The 15,743-nt window shown below is 45.4% G+C and overlaps 1 protein-coding gene across 12 annotated transcripts in view; it reads right to left on the bottom strand.

The window, feature by feature from the left end:
* Positions 1-19: 19 nt before the first annotated feature.
* The window catches only part of GRAMD1B (GRAM domain containing 1B), a 208,201-nt gene continuing 192,477 nt past the window's right edge, over positions 20-15,743 (bottom strand). For 9 of the 12 annotated variants that reach the window (XM_083588461.1, XM_083588462.1, XM_083588457.1 and 6 more), the window contains 8 exons: positions 15,237-15,355; positions 14,055-14,197; positions 13,336-13,439; positions 11,514-11,717; positions 10,191-10,281; positions 5,884-5,991; positions 5,640-5,757; positions 20-4,502 (listed from right to left, as the gene is read on the bottom strand). In XM_083588461.1, coding sequence (XP_083444587.1) covers positions 4,413-4,502; positions 5,640-5,757; positions 5,884-5,991; positions 10,191-10,281; positions 11,514-11,717; positions 13,336-13,439; positions 14,055-14,197; positions 15,237-15,355 — 977 coding nt within the window. In that variant the 3' untranslated portion in view covers positions 20-4,412. The remainder of the gene's footprint in view (positions 4,503-5,639; positions 5,758-5,883; positions 5,992-10,190; positions 10,282-11,513; positions 11,718-13,335; positions 13,440-14,054; positions 14,198-15,236; positions 15,356-15,743) is intronic. The other 3 variants (XM_083588460.1, XM_083588455.1, XM_083588459.1) reach the window with 1 other exon arrangement.

The following is a 15,743-nucleotide window of genomic DNA, read 5'->3' on the forward strand; positions in this document are numbered from 1 at the left end:
GTGATGCTTTTTCTCTCTCTTTTGTTCATTATATTTTATTCATACTCTTATTCCATTTCCCCCCCTAGCTACTTTACATTAAGATTTTGGCTTTGTAGCCTTTTTTAAACTCCTAGTTTCTAGCAGTCAAGTTTGTGGTTGTTGTTTTTTTTCCTTTTAAATCAATTTGTATACTAGACTTTGCGCACAGCGCAAAGTTTTTATTATAGTTACAGAATCAGACACACAGACACAGCCAGACAACTCCTACAGATACAACCAGGGGTGCTCTTCTGCACATCAGCCCAATGCCAGAATTTTGTCTTCCTACCACACACCCTTCCAGCTGTGGAAAATATTTGGGAGGTGCGGAAGGGCTAGGGCCTCTGGTCTGTTCCCTTTATGTCTCTCCCCCCCTAAAAAACCCCACCCCTCCACCAATAAAGGTGTTGAAATGTAGTCAGGAAAACTGGCACATCTGAGAAACAATTGTCAGTAACTAAGCCAGATGTTCATGCTTAAGGTGGGGGGGGGGAGGAAGAGAGGTGGGTTTAAGGTCATCATCACCACCACACAGGGAACATTATAATGAAGTGGCTGCTCATTTCTCAAGGAAGGAGTAACAGAAATCACTCTCCGAAACTCCAGAGGAGATTGAACAATGGGGAAATCACCCAAGCAGCTTCCAATCCTTTGCTACATTATGCCACCATATCCCCCCCCCCAAAAAAAAAATCCAATGCAAAGCTCAGGTTGGGAAGCCAGTCCTTCAAACCTTAGCAATAAAAACTGGCCAAAATAAAGTGAGGTAATTTTTAAAATAATAATAATAAAGATGGGTCAGAGAGAGAAGGTACTCTGAGCCATGTGCGAATGTGATTCCTTCGGAAGGAAGTCTGCTTCCCTCGCCGCATTCATTTCAGAAGACACTGCTGTCATGGGGAAGAAAGAAAAGCATGGGGCAGCCCCAGGCCAGCCCTAGGGGGTGCCAAGAGCCTGGGAACTCGAGGGAAAGGGGAGAAAAGGAAGTGGAATAAGGGCAGAATGCATAGACAGGTGAATTGCTACCAGGTTTCGCCTCTTTTCCAGTGGTGAGGGGAGAATATATCCTAGCAGAATCTGCTAAAGATGAAATGGTCACACACACTCTCTTTCTCAACAAGGTGTGTGGCTGAAGCTCAGCAAGTCAGGGTGAGTGGTAACACTCCAATTTGGCTGATTAGCACATCTGGAGGGGTTAGGAAGGGGGTGTTATGGCACAAAAACAAGAGTCACCTGTGCTTTTGGTAAGCATGAGGGAGATGCCAGAGAATGAGAGAAGAAATTAGGAGGGGGGGGCAAGGAGAACAAAATCTGAGAACCAACCCCCCCCCCCCACTTGTGCAACAGAAAGGCCATTGTGCAGGCTGGGTGTTCAGCTCTAGCATTTCCTCCACAATAACTTGTTAGGCTTTTTTTAAAAAAGAAAAGTATTTGAGTCAGTCCAATTAATGAAACTGAGAAGGTGACAATGGGCCTGAGAAAAGAACAATAAATTGATCTGTGCCCCAAGGGTGATTGCTTTATAGGTCTGCTGGCGTCCTTTGCAGCTATGTTGAACTCGGTGGAGATGAAATCGCAGTATCAACTGGGGGCAGGAGAATGCAACTAATCAGTCGCAAAGCAAGTGTCCTCTAAGGATGTCCTTCCTCAAAGGAATCGTTTGCCAGGAGGTGGGCGGGATGCAGGAAGAGCACAGGTACAACAGATCCTGCATCCTCATTGCACCTTTAACTCACCAAATGATAACCAGGGTGTAGCATCCTTAAGAAGACAGAGAAGGCAGCACATCTTTACCTTGCAACACCAATGACCAATCCAGCAGGGAGGATAGTTATATGCTCTAACTCAGTTCAAAGGGAGAAAACATCATATTTCCTGCCTGTGATGGGGAAACCTGTGACCCTCCAGGTGTTGTAAGGCTGCAACTCCCATCATCCCTGGTCATGCTGGCTGGAGCTGATGAGAGATGAGGTCCCAACAATGACTAGAGGGTAACTGATTCCCCATCCCTAAAAAAAAACAAATTAGATGTGCCTCAGTAAGACTGAATTAGGATCTTAATCCTGTCTCCCCAGAGCAGCAGAAGCCTTTCCTCCACCTGCAAGGATAGCACCATGCAGAGACACAGGCATATTCCTTCGTCCTTGCAAATCTGCTTGCTCTGCAAAACTTAACAGGGTGGTTCTGAACACAGGAGCTATGCATGCAGGTTCAGTGCCCTTTGACAGGGATATCTATTGCCTTCCTGTGCAGTCGGTAAGTCAAAGCTCCCCAGCCATGGGAAAACTCTATGGGGTCAATGTGGCCATTACTCCAGAGAGAGGGGGAAAGTAAAACTCACCTCCCCCCACCTTCCGTGTGCCTTACTCTGTTCACAAAACACACAGTCCAACCATGGGGGCAGTGGTGGGAGGTGGGATCTTGGAAGAACAAGTCTGACCCTCTTAAAGAGTTTGACACATTGTGCACTGAAATAAGGAGGCAGCCGTTTTGGGTCAGTGCTCAGTTGTGGGGAAAACAGCCCTTGAACTAGGACCTAGCCTGTAAAGGGGGTGGGGGGTGCCTTTCCAACCTGTCCTTCAAACCACCAGGAATGATTCTTGCTGACAAGGATATGTTAGAAAAACCAGTGAACCACACTTTCTTGTGAAGTCTATACTGGTGGAAAAACAATCTTCCCTCCTCCTCTTCTTGCAAAACAAAGTAAACCCTACAGGAGCTTAATCTTCTGGGGCCCCAACTTATATAATTGCCGCTTAAAAAGAAAAGAAAGCTTTTAAAATATAGAACTGTCATTTGACTTCATCTAATTCCAGATCATTCTAATTTGTTGTTTGAAAAGTTCCCAGCATCTTAAAACTGGATGTTTTGCATGTTATTTCCCAAAAGCAGTGGCCAGGATATGGTCTAAACTCTGTATTTCTCCAGAGTTATCAGGGTTTGTTTGTTTGTTTTGCTTTAGGTCACCAACACTGGGCTTGATTCTGCTACCCAAGGGTGTTTGAGGGCTTCACTTGATTAAAAAGAGTCGTCAGCAGCCTATCAACCTGCCCACAATGAAACATCACCCCAAGACTATTCTTGATCCCTATAACTTATCCTAGAGACAGTCATGCATCTGAGAAGCAGCTGCATCTGCCAAAAAGATCCATTTGTCTGCTTAGGCAGTAGCAATTTCCTCTTTTAGTAGTAAGGGGCTGATTTTCTTTCTGCACTTCTCCTGGATGCAGCGGGACACAAAAGATGCAAATAATCCATGCAAAAGGAGCTCGTGAACCGGGTTGAGGACTTCCAAGCATCCAAGCTCGGTACCATCAATTCATTTGTTTTCGGGAAGAGGGAAATTGGGGAATGGTTTTTCTTTATGTGAAACTTGCTTTGGGACCCACCCCCCACTCCGGTAAGGATATATGTGTATAGCCCTTTCAGTGAAGCAGCAGTTTCCTACGATATACATAGATGGAAATGCAAATGCACAATGATCAGAGGGGTCTCCGACTCCAAAAGGGAACACTGTCAAATTAAAACGAGGGGGGTATACATTCACCTAACTCCTCCCATTGAAGAGAATGAGCATCAAGGACTGAGCTGAACCTGGGAGTGTTCAAGAAGCAATCCCTGGCTACCTGTATTGCAAAACTCGCTCCAGGACACAATGAGGTTGCTACACCCTCCTGAGGGGCACGTATTTTCCACTGGAGTTGCAGAAAGGGGTATGGGAAGCATGCACCAAGCCAGGTCAGCATTGAAAGGATAACCCTGTAAAAAGGAGGCTGTGAAGCAAACAGTTGGTTGATGGGCTACCCAGAGCCGTTCCAACAGAGCTTGCCAGGAAAAAAAGTGATAGCAGCAGTTAAGAGGGTTCATCCTGCCAGCCTCAGCGACTATCCTGAGAGCCAGAGTAGACAGTATCTCCTATAAGCAGCTTCTCGCTTTCAGTAAAATGTGGAGGAGAGGGTGAGTGGGTGGGATCTCACGCCTTCTGATTCTTCCCTTTGGGTGAAATACCCCCCGACACACACACCCCAGACGGAGAGAGAGGGAGACAGACAGACGGACGGACAAACAGATACTAAGAGAGGTGTGGGGGAGGGCCCCAGGATGGCACGGGGTGCACTTTCCCACAATGCCTCAGTGCCGGGAGAGCACAACCCGGCCGCATCCTGCCCCTATCCCAGATGACGCTCCATTTCATCCAGTGCTGGAGGTCGGATCAACACACCACTCTCTCTTCTCAGTACGTAGGCTTCATTTTTCTCTCGCTCTCTCTTTTAAAATCTGTATATAATATATATATATATATATATTTATATTCTGTATATATATATATTTATATATTCTATGTACATGTATTGCACACAGTCCTCTGGCCGCACTTGGGTTCCTGTCTGCTAGTGGAACCGTTTCCGTTTCTCGTCTGGCTCCGGCCGATATTCACGGGACCCAATTCCATTCTGGAGGTTTACTAGCGAGTCCTTCATCTGCAAGACCAAAAAATGGGAAGGAAAGCTTTCAAATACTGCTGTGCTGTTTTTGCAATCCATATTTTAACAGATTTGCTTTTGACATTGCTTTAATTCAATTATAGTTCAGTTACTTTCTAACTATCATCTTTTGCATGATTTTTTAGAATTCCGTTTTAATTTTCATAAGCTGCCTTGGGTCCCGGTTCTGGGAAAAAGTGGGAAATAAATAAATAAATAAATAAATACTTGCATATATAGACCTTCCTGTTCATTTTAACGGAGGAAACTCCACACAATCAAAGGGAGATGCAACTGAAATTGAATAGCTCCTGCAGCTGATGTAGCTCTGTAGGCAGAGGTTCCCTGAAGTACCCACTTTCCTGAGGGCTTTCCTTTCCTGATGGCAAGACCCCATTTCCTTACAGCTTGCCAAGTGAGGGTACTACGCAGTTTTGTTGTCTTAAAAACAATAGCTATCTCCCTCACACACACATGGGTCCAGTCATCTCACATGTGTCAAGCATGATGGCCAAACATCTGCTTGCTGATTGCTCTGAGGTGAATGATGCCTTTAGGCGTCTCACTTATATGGCTCTCCAAGTCACCACACACTGGGATATGCTCTACACACAGAGAAAGCAAATTGGTGGATCAGAGCCACTGGCTGTGTGCATTTAGTGTGGGAGCGGAGTAACACTTCACCATTAAGTTACAGCACACAGAAAGACATATGGGTGCCCGGGGGGGGGGGGAGTCTGCAGCCACACAAATGTATTCTAATTTGCTAGAGAAAGGATAAGCAATTAGCAACCCCCAAGGCAAAAGCTAGAAGTCCTATGATAGAACCTTTCAGTTTAAAAAGTGTGCAAGGCTCTATTGGGGAAGGCAAAGGGAAATCTGTGATTCAAGATCAGCAGCCAAGTTAACTAAAATTCAAAAAAAAAAGATTTCCCATCTTCTTGACTCTGAAGCATTTTATTTTCTGTTCAAATCTCCCTTCCACGAGTAATTAGCTCTTCCACAGTGCTGTAGAAAACATGAACCATGTTCATCCCCCTGTGCCTCTGGCAAATGGTTTGTGATTTCAACTGGTGGCATGCAGGGGAAAAGGTCAGTCACATCCATACCAGGGTTCTAGGTGCAAGTTCTCACCTGATCTAGGAGAATCACGGACGATTTGATGATCTCCCGCCACTTCTGAAGCTCTGTGTCATGATACTTCTGCTGGGACTCTAATAACTGGGCCCATTCAGTCTGGGACTGGGGTAACCTGTCAGGGCAGAGAAGGAAAGATGAGCCCTGGGAGGCAGTGCAGAGTTTTTTTACATTATTGGGTTTCAATGGTGGTTTGTCCACAAGAGGGACAGTGTGAAATTTTGCTTGTAGGGTGTGTTACCTTTCCTGTAACCGTAGACCCTGCCATGCTGTGAGGGTTTGAGTAGTGTATTCCAACATCCAGAGTTTGTAGAACAGCATCATGTTGAGGATTACCAAAAGCACCAGACTGGAGAGGGAAAGAAGAAAAATGAAAGACATGCAAGCTGGACTGGGGCCCTTCTTCCAACTCACACACAAAGCCCCAACAACTAGGAGGACCCCTTTTCTGAAAAGCCTCAGACAGATACTCACTGTCCTTTTTATGTGATGAAATGAAGCCCTGTGCATTTGTGCATGCTGAATCCATTCTATGGATTCACCGTGGATATCTTATTCATGATCGGACATGCCCCAGTTTCAGCATTGAGGGGACACCCTGAGCAGAAGAGTTTCAAAGTATTCACTTACTATAGAAACATCTGGTCCGCCTGACACCCCAGAATTTTTTTTATTGTAAGCTACCTTCAGCCTTTGTGGGTAAAGCAGATTTGGGGGTAAGGTGGGGATAAGCCCACCTTGTAGGAGATGCTGAGCTCACAGTCCCCACCCTTCTGACGCAACATGCATACAGTGTTGGGAGCTCGGCAAGTCAAGCGTCCCTGGGCTGAACCTGCCCCCTTGTTGGAGTGACTTGCTCCCCTCCATCCTCCTTGGAGCAGGGGGAGCCCAGGAGCCAGAAAAGGAGGCCCCCTCCTCTCTTGCTGCCCCCTCCTCTCATCTTCTGGAGGCATCTTTCAGCCCAGGTGGAAAAAGCTGCATGAGCTTTCTAAAGCAGGGCAGAAATAACGCAGCACAGCTAGAGCCACCCTCAGCTGAGAGCTGAATGGAAAAGAGGGGTTCTTTGTTAAGTTTTGGGGAGCAGCAACAAAATGGCATGAAAAAGGGAAGAAAAAGAAGCACAGCCCAGGAGGATCTGAGCAGAGATCAGACAGACAGACAGACAGACAGCGTTAAAAAAAAAACAAAAGTCCAGCAGGCTGGGAGGCGGAAAGAGACAGGTGAGAGGAAATCAAGGTGAAGAAGAAGTAGGAGGAGACGGTACCTGAAACAAATCCTAATGGGAGCAGGGAAGAGAAAAGATGGAGGAGGCGAAGGTTAGAAACACAACTAGAGTTGAGAGAGGAGAAAACCGCAAGGGGGGGTAGTTCTTCTAAAGGACACACAACAGACACATATTGGGGAGAGGGGTTGCAGAGCATGCAAAGAGGAGAGAAGAAGAAGACACCCAACATTGGTGACGCAGCAGTGGGGCAAGGGGCAGGGAGGTGCACAGCACTCGTCATGCCATGTACCAGAGGGCACAGCTAACTCCAAATCCTGAGAAGCTTAGGATAGCAAAGGCAGGATGTAACCAGCACTCAGTGTCAAGAGGCAAAACCACAGAGTTCCTTGGGGAGTTTATGCAAAATGAGAAGAAAAACTAGGCATGTGGAGTGGGGAAGGGGGTCTTTGTGCAACAGTGGGCAAGGGTGAGACTAAGACATATTTGAGGAGCAGTTTCCGGCTGCTATCCAGTAGCCTTAGGACCCTTTCCCCTGCATGGTCACTGGTCTTCCCTTCAACAACAAGGACATGGTTTCCATGTGTCGTAGTAGCTAGCATGTTGGAACAGGGACCTGGGACAGATCAGCATTCGAATCTATACTAAAGTCATGAAGCTCATTGGGTTACCTTGGGCCAGACTCTTAGCCTAGCCTACCTCACAGAGCTGTTGTGTGGACAAAATGCAAGGGGGAACCATGTATGCCTTCACCATGAGCCCCTTGGGAGAAAAGGTGGGGTAGAAAGATAATAGGTAAATGAAAATAAATACTCTCTTGCTCAATTCCTGAGCACCATAAAAAACAAAAACAAACGGAACCAATAAACAACAACCGCTTGCATGTACAGAAACAAAGCTTTTATGTCAATCAAAACCTGGTATGCAAATTAAGGATATATATCTGATTTATCTCATTTGCAGAACCCCCCCCCAAAAGGCTATGTATGTGGACTTAGATGGCAGAGCCTCTGATGGTTGTGGTTTCCACCAGCAGGTGGCACTGTCATCAGCTTGTAGACACAGATTGCAACTGAACCAAACAAAGTACCTAAGGTTGTACAGCATACCAGTCAAATTAGTCTTGTAGCTAGACTTTCAGCTAGCCATTGGTTTGAGACCTATCTACCAGAGCAGGAGAAAACAAGCTTGCTCCATCTCCCATGTGACAACTCTTGAGATATTTGAAGATGGCTATCATATCTCATTTCAGTCTCCTTTTCCAGGCAAAACATAACCAGCTCCCTCAACTGTTCCTCATAAGGCTTGGTTTCCAGACCCCTGACCATCTTTGTTGCCTTCTTCTGCACTCGTTCCAGTTTGTCAAAATCCCTCTTAAATTGTGGCAACAAGAACTGGACACAGTGTTCCAGGTGTGGTCTGACCAGAATAAGAGTGGTACTATTACTGCTTGGGAGCTGTCATTTTTTAAGGGCACTGTGAGTTATTAGGTGGTCTCGATTCCCCTCCCAGAGCTACAATTCCCAATTGTCTCTTTAAAGAGGGGTTGATAGGCCACTCTGGGAACTGCAGCTCCAGGAGGGGAGTAGGGGTTGTGGTCTTTGAGCTACAGTTCCCAGGATTGTTTGGAGGAAGCCACAAAAATTAAGAGCGCCTGGACTAAAATTGTCTATCAAAAACTTCGCTCTTGTAGTTTATCACCACAACAGCTACTCACTTAGGGTTTTAGTAAAGCAAACAGTCTATTTTGTTGATGCCTAAATGATATCGAGCATCAGAACAACTTGGCCACAATAAGGAAATTTTGCCCATGGTATGACTATTTTCCACCTTCCCATTTCAACTCTCTGGCAACCTATCTGCATAACCTAGCAATTCTAAAATATAGATGTGCTTTTATGCTCACAAGATTGAATGTATTGCCCTTGGTTGTACTTGAGGGATGATTCCAACAGATTCCACAAGAAAAATGCTTATGTCCCTATGGAGATGGCAGTCTCGAATCAGTGGCACATGCCTTTCGGGCTTGCACTCTTTATAAAGACTTGAGGAATGAGGTTATCACCCCTCTTTTATTGTCCATTCCAGGTCGCCCAACCACTGCCACAGTGTCCTTTCTCTTGGCAGATCAAGATAAGCAGGTGACAGCAAAGTTTGCAAGGTTTTTAGCTGGGGCAATCAGAATAAGATCCACCATTTGACTATTGATTCAAAACCCCAAAACGTATTTTGTAAAACTGACCTTTTATTTCTATTCTTTGTATACTGTATTGTTGTTTTATTGCTATGGCCGATGGCTGACGCAAATAAAGATTCATTCTAATGTGGTATGGCACTGCTTTAAATGTATAGTGCAGATGAGTTCCTAGATTCACATATTTGTGTGTGTTCATTCAGAGTCTTATTCAGCAAATGGTCAAGTCATTCCAAAACTCTGTAGAGTTCGATTTATCTGGCATTATTTTATTTTATTAAAAAACACAGTTCTGTTGTTTTTTTTAAAAGAATGTAAACATTCTTCCAGACCAACCAACAGGTGCAGCATTTTAAAATGCTGGATGGATGAATTTGAAGCTGGGGAGATGATAGATGCTGGGGTTTCCCTTGCTTTTAATTCAGCTGGTACAACTTATTGCCTCCAAAGTTGGACCAGTCCACGGGTAAAAGGTCCCCAAACTTAACCAAAAACAGGAAACGCCACAAAAAGAGCAGAACATATTATTGTCACAACAACTTTAAATGATTATGTGTTGCAGAGTGTACTCCTATGCTTCCTGCGCAAAAACAGGCCACACTGTTTTTCTCTGGAGAGGAGGAGGAGGGCACACAATCACATCACAAACCGTAAGCAAGCTCCGCAGAAGTCTGAACCCTCTCAACCCTTGAATTCCTCTGTTTCCCAAACATGCTGGGTCTTTCCCCAATTGACTCTTGACAAAGAAGCAGTTCATTCCGCAATCCTCTCCACAGCTGCTTCTTGGCTTTGTCTCCCTCTCCATCTGCCCTGCCCCAGCTCTTCCCCTGCCCACATAAACAACCACTCCCTCTTCAACATCTATTAATGCCCAAACACCTCCTAGGATCCCCAGGAATGCGGACCTGATTCAGGGCGAGGGGAATGGACTTGGGATACCTCAAAATCTGGGTGGGAGGGATCAATTTACCAAAAAATAAAAAAATAAAAATCTTAACACTATTATAATCCTACTAGACTGCAGACTAAAATGGAGGGAGGGAGGGAGGGAGGGGGAGAGAGGGAGAGAGGGAGAGGTAGAGCACAGTAACAGAACAAGGAAACTGACAAACCAGGTCGAAGAATCACTTACACACAACTGATAATGAGCAGCAATTTGGAGACGCTCTGCAGGTGGAAGCCGCTGGGACTTTCCTCAGGGATATGCCGTGTTTGAGTGGAACCTGGAAAGCAGCATTCGTTTTACACTGAAGAGGTAAAGTCCCTTCCCTTAAACACACCCAAAAGCATATGTCCCATATATTCGATCTGCAGAACTGGCATCATTACAGATGCCACATAATACTCATTCTGCATTTGTAATAAATCAATATTTTGACGTGGCAGCAACCACGCTTCGGAACTCCCTGCCTATTGATGCTTAGCTGGCTTCTTCCCTTTTTTGGGGCCTGCTGAACACATTTTTGCTTAAGGCAATCCCTATCCTATCCAGAAATGTAGAACACTGAGAGTTGTTTAAATCTGTTTTTAGCTTCTCACTGATTTAATTTTTTTAAAAATGTTTTAAATAGTCATTTTAAGTGTGGTTTTGTTTTGTTTTGTTTTTACTGATAATTTCATAGTTTTATTTCATGGTGTCCCCCCCCCCCTACAATCAAGTGCTCTATACATTCCATAAAAAAATACATATTGGGGAAGAGAATCCTCCTTTGGTCACCCACGCTATGATTTAATATCAACAACGCTGTACGACAGTGTTTCCCAAACTTACAATAACCACATGCCCCACTTTAGAGCTTAGTCTTATTGGAGTACCCCTTCTCAGGCAAAGATAATTTTGGGGTAGTTTTAATAATACTATTTCATCTACGATACAGTCAAGTGAAAAAGTCTGCCATTTACCCTTTGAAACCCTTTCGCGTACCCTGCGCCACAATTTGGGAAGCGCTACTCTAGGGAAAAGGGATGCAGGTGGCGCTGTGGGTTAAACCACAGAGCCTAGGGCTTGCCGATCAGAAGGCCGGCGGTTCAAATCCCCGCAACGGGGTGAGCTCCCGTTGCTCGGTTCCTGCTCCTGCCAACCTAGCAGTTCGAAAGCACCTCAAAGTGCAAGTAGATAAATAGGTACCGCTCCAGCGGGAAGGTAAACGGCGTTTCTGTACACTGCTTTGGTTCGCCAGAAGCGGCTTTGTCATGCTGGCCACATGACTCAGAAGCTGTATGCCGGCTCCCTCGGCCAATAAAGCGAGATGAGTGCCGCAACCCCAGAGTCAGCCATGACTGGACCTAATGGTCAAGGGTCCCTTTACCTTACTCTAGGAAAACCATTTCCCCTCAGGGACCCCTATTCCACACCCTCAACGAAACTACCTCAGAGGGACCTGGGCCTCTGCCCATCCCATAAGCCTAAACATGTCCCCCCACCCCGCCCCCATTTGCACATGGTGCTCCTTACCTGCCACACGCTTGATTCGACCTACAGCTTCCTCGTCTGTGGGGGTAGTTACAGGGCTCAGCACTTCCTCCAGGTGAGGCCCCCTCAGGTGAGTATGGGGCCGCTTCCTCCGGCGCACTGTGGATTGCTTGCTTGCCTTCACTTTGGGGGATTCTCGATGGAGCTCGGCTAGATATGTGCTCTCTGTTTTGGTCAGTTCACTCTCTGCCAGGGAAAGCCGGGGGGGAGGGGGCAGGTATCGGTCATGGAGAGAAGGCACCGCTTTCACTTCAGCCACAACGGGGGTCACGGTCAGGGCCACAGGCATCATCACAACAGCGCCTGTTTTCAGCCTCCCCAACCCCACCCCATCGAGCCAGTAGCTTCAAGGGACAGAAATACATTTACATATAATGAACCCCAAGAACTGCCAGTTGCTGCTTTTCTGTACATATACGCTGCCAGTTCATTTCAGGGCCCACTCTGAGGTGCCTCAGGTTAGTGTTTAAGGCTCTAAATAACACATTCCCCAAATATCTGAGACACCACCTCCTTCCACAGAAACCCTCTCACTCACTCAGAATTTTGGGGTGGCGACGGCCCAGGACAGGGCCTTCTCTGTGGTAGCCCCTGAGTTGTGGAATTCCCTCCCAGCAGAGGTGTGCCCCAAACCCTCACTATATAGTTTTTGGGGAATGCTGAAAACACACCTCGTTGACACCTGAGATGTGTGTTTTCAGGGGCCCACTCTTACTTCTTTGGTTGTAATCTCTTAAATTCGGTTGTAACCTGAATTTTAAATCATCATAACATGCTCTGGGACCTGCTGCTGAAGGGTGGGTAATACATTTAATAATACCAATACTATTATTAATACACGAGAGGTCCAGAGGGAGGCGATATGAGAACAGGCCTTTTCTGCATTGGTTCACCATTTAGGTGGCAGGTGAAAACATTCCGCTTTAACCAGGCCTTTGGCTGTTTGACATCTGGTGCCCTTTTAAATATGTTGTGGGAGAGGGGGGATTATTGATTTGCTTTTGTTCTTATTTTTATTATGTATTTTGTGGTTTTTATATTGTAATTTTATGTTGGGAATTCCCTGAGATCTGTGCTATACCAATTTTTAATAATAATAATAATAATAATAATAATAATAATAATAATAATAATTATACCCCGCCCATCTGGCTGGGTTTCCTCAGCTACTCTGAGCAGCTTTCAACTGAATATTAAAAACAATACAGCATCAGACATTTAAAAACTTCCCTAAACAGGGCCGCCTTCAGTTGTCTTTTAAAAGTAAAATAGTTGTTTATTGCCTTGACATCTGCTGGGAGGGTGTTCCACAGGGCAGGCACCACTACCGAGAAGGCCCTCTGTCTGGTTCCCTGTAACCTCACTTCTCGGAGTGAGGGAACCGTCAGAAGGCCCTCGGCACTGGGGAACCTCAGTGTCTAGGCTGGATGGTGAGTGTGGAGACGCTCCTTCAGGTATAATATTAGGATAATAATGGAGACCTTTAGTATTAGCATGCAGGGCTAAAATACTAAAAGGAAACCTTTCGACAATCCCAAATGTTTCAAAGGCTCGGTTTTATCTACCCCATTGGTTGAGTTTTATGGAGTTCCGTCATATGCCATCACAGCAAACAAATGGAAACGTAACTAGATGCTTTAGCTCAGGGTCAGGCAATCTGTGGTCTGCAGTCCAAATGCTGTTGTTTTATGACTCCCATCATTTCTGATCATTGGACCAGGCTGGCTGAAGCTGATGGGGGTTGGTCTGCAACAACATCTGGAGGGCCAAAGATTCCCCAACCCTTGCTCTAGCGAGATCTCACCTAAATGGCGGAAATAATCATCTAGGCCACTCCAGAAGTTCTTCTCAATGAAAGATTTCACCAGCCCCCATGGCTGTTTCCTGTATCGTAGCTCTGTAGAAACCCTGAAGAAGAAAGAAAGAAGAGGTCACTTCCAAGAGCCGTAACTTTGGCCTCATGAGCATTTGTTACAACCAATTACCTGCTTTTAGATTTGCAACGTGAAACGTTTTCCAAACATGGTATTCCTCTGAAACTACATTTAATACTCTCCTTGCTCCAAATTCAAGGAATTTTCTTTCTGTCTGTCTGTCTTTCTTAAAAGGTCTTGTGCCATTTTCAGCAACGTATTAAATTGCTGTCTTTTGTTTTCAGCTGTTCTCAATTTTCTTAAGTGTAAATTGCCTTGAGACGATGGTTTAGAAGACAATTAATAAATCAATGATGGTGACGATATAATCATCATAATCATAAATGTGTCACTGTATCTGCTTTTGCCTCTGGTTTCGCCCTCCACTGGCATGCAGCTCTTGGAAAGTTCTCGAGACCACATAGTCCTCTGGCTGAAAAATGTCTCCCGCCCTCCTGGCTTAGAGTAAGCTGAGTGTTACTAGCCTCTGAGACTTGTATTTCCAAGCTTAGAAATATGAGCAGCAGCAACCTATCTGGGCAGGTGTCATTCAACTCCGTTTATCACAGTCCTTGCTAATATCGCAAAGTTATAGCCCTGCCATACCCACCTGAGTCGGCATTTGTTTCTGGCAACGCGCGTCAATGTGTAACGATTAATTGTGTAGAAATAATCATGGTAGGGGACATCGTGAGTTAGCACCTCTGCATCTATCACGTAGCACTCGCTCTCTTGGCTTGCTTTGTACATTGTCTGGAGAAAGCAGAGAGAGAACAGACAGAGGCTGTGATCACACGGAATAGCTCAGTCTATACAGCATAAGACTCTTACTCTTAGGACTGTGGGTTTGAGTCCCACGTCGGGTAAAATATTCCTGCACTGCAGAGTGTTTGGACTAGATGATCTATGGTTCTATGATCTGAGCTTTCACATGATGTAAGAGTCGCTTTTGGAAAACTAATGGGGTATAGCATGGGTTTGGTGCTCATTTCAGTGTTACTTGATTCTAGGGGAAAAAATCGGTTTGCAACCCCTTTAACCTGGAAAATCATGGGAGTAAAGTGTCGGAATTTGGGGCAATATATGTATTTCATAATTTATTTCATAAAATTATGCTATACTAGCACACAGTTCTTTCCTGACATTTTCATGGGGGAATCATGGGGGAACAGAAGCAGGCATGTGTGGACAGGGCAGGAGAGTAGCAATGCTGTCCAATGACATTAGTTGCTGTGCAACACCACGTGTGATTGAAATTTAGCGTGATGTGCTGGTATATCGGTAAAAAAAGCCATAGTTCCATAATGCAACAGGTACTGAGGAAGGAAAGGAACGTTAGAAAACGAGACAGGAGTGCTAACATTATCAGGGGAATTAATACAATATACACCATGTCTGAATGCACTCAGAGTCTATGTCCACATTTACAACAAACATTGAAAGCACTATGACATCACTTTAAACAGTCATGGTTTCCTTCAAATAATTCTGGGAGCTGTAGCTTAGAGTTCCCTTACATACAGAGTTCCCTGTAGCTTAGAGCTCCCTGTAGTTTAGAGTGATTGACTGATAAAACCACGCTGGGAATTGCAGCTCTGGGAATTGGGGTCTCCTAACAACTCTCAGAACCTTTAACAAACTACAGCTCCCAGAATTCTTTGGGGGAAGCCATGACTGTTTAAAGTGATGTTGTAGTGCTTTAAATGTATAATGTGAATGGGGCCTCTGCTGCCTTAACTGAACCATCCTTACTTCAAGCTGAACAGCCCAGTGCAGGCTTCGGGCTTCTCACCTGAGTCTCAGTGACAGTGGCAGTTTTTGGGGCTAGAGGGTTGGTGAGGGTGATGGTATAAAGGATAACTCTGCTCTGATTTCCAGTTTCTTCCTTCTTCCAGGGATGAAAGACAATGTCTAGGAAAAGAGAGAGGAACAGATGAAAGAAGAGTGCTTCTTCACACAGCGCACAGTTAAACACTGGAACTCTCTGCCACAAGAGGCGCTCAAGGCCACCAACTTGGATGGCTTTGAAAGAGGATTAGATAAATTCATGGAGCAGGAGGAGGAGGTAACTGATGACTACCAGCCAGGATGGACAAACTCTTCCTTCACAGCTGGAACATAGCTGTCAACTTACAGATTTGAAAATAAGGGACCAGTAGCCTTGAAAATAAGGGATCAGCATCCAAAATAAGGGATTTTCCGGGCACAGGTATGTTCAGCTTCTGAGCCCCTCCGAGCCAAAGGCAGAAAGCCCAGCCAGCAGCCAAACAAAGCCTCAAGCGGTGGTTCCCACAGCGCA

Source organism: Podarcis filfolensis, assembly GCF_964270895.1.
Source record: "Podarcis filfolensis genome assembly, chromosome: 15".
NCBI classification, from domain to species: Eukaryota; Metazoa; Chordata; class Lepidosauria; order Squamata; family Lacertidae; genus Podarcis; species Podarcis filfolensis.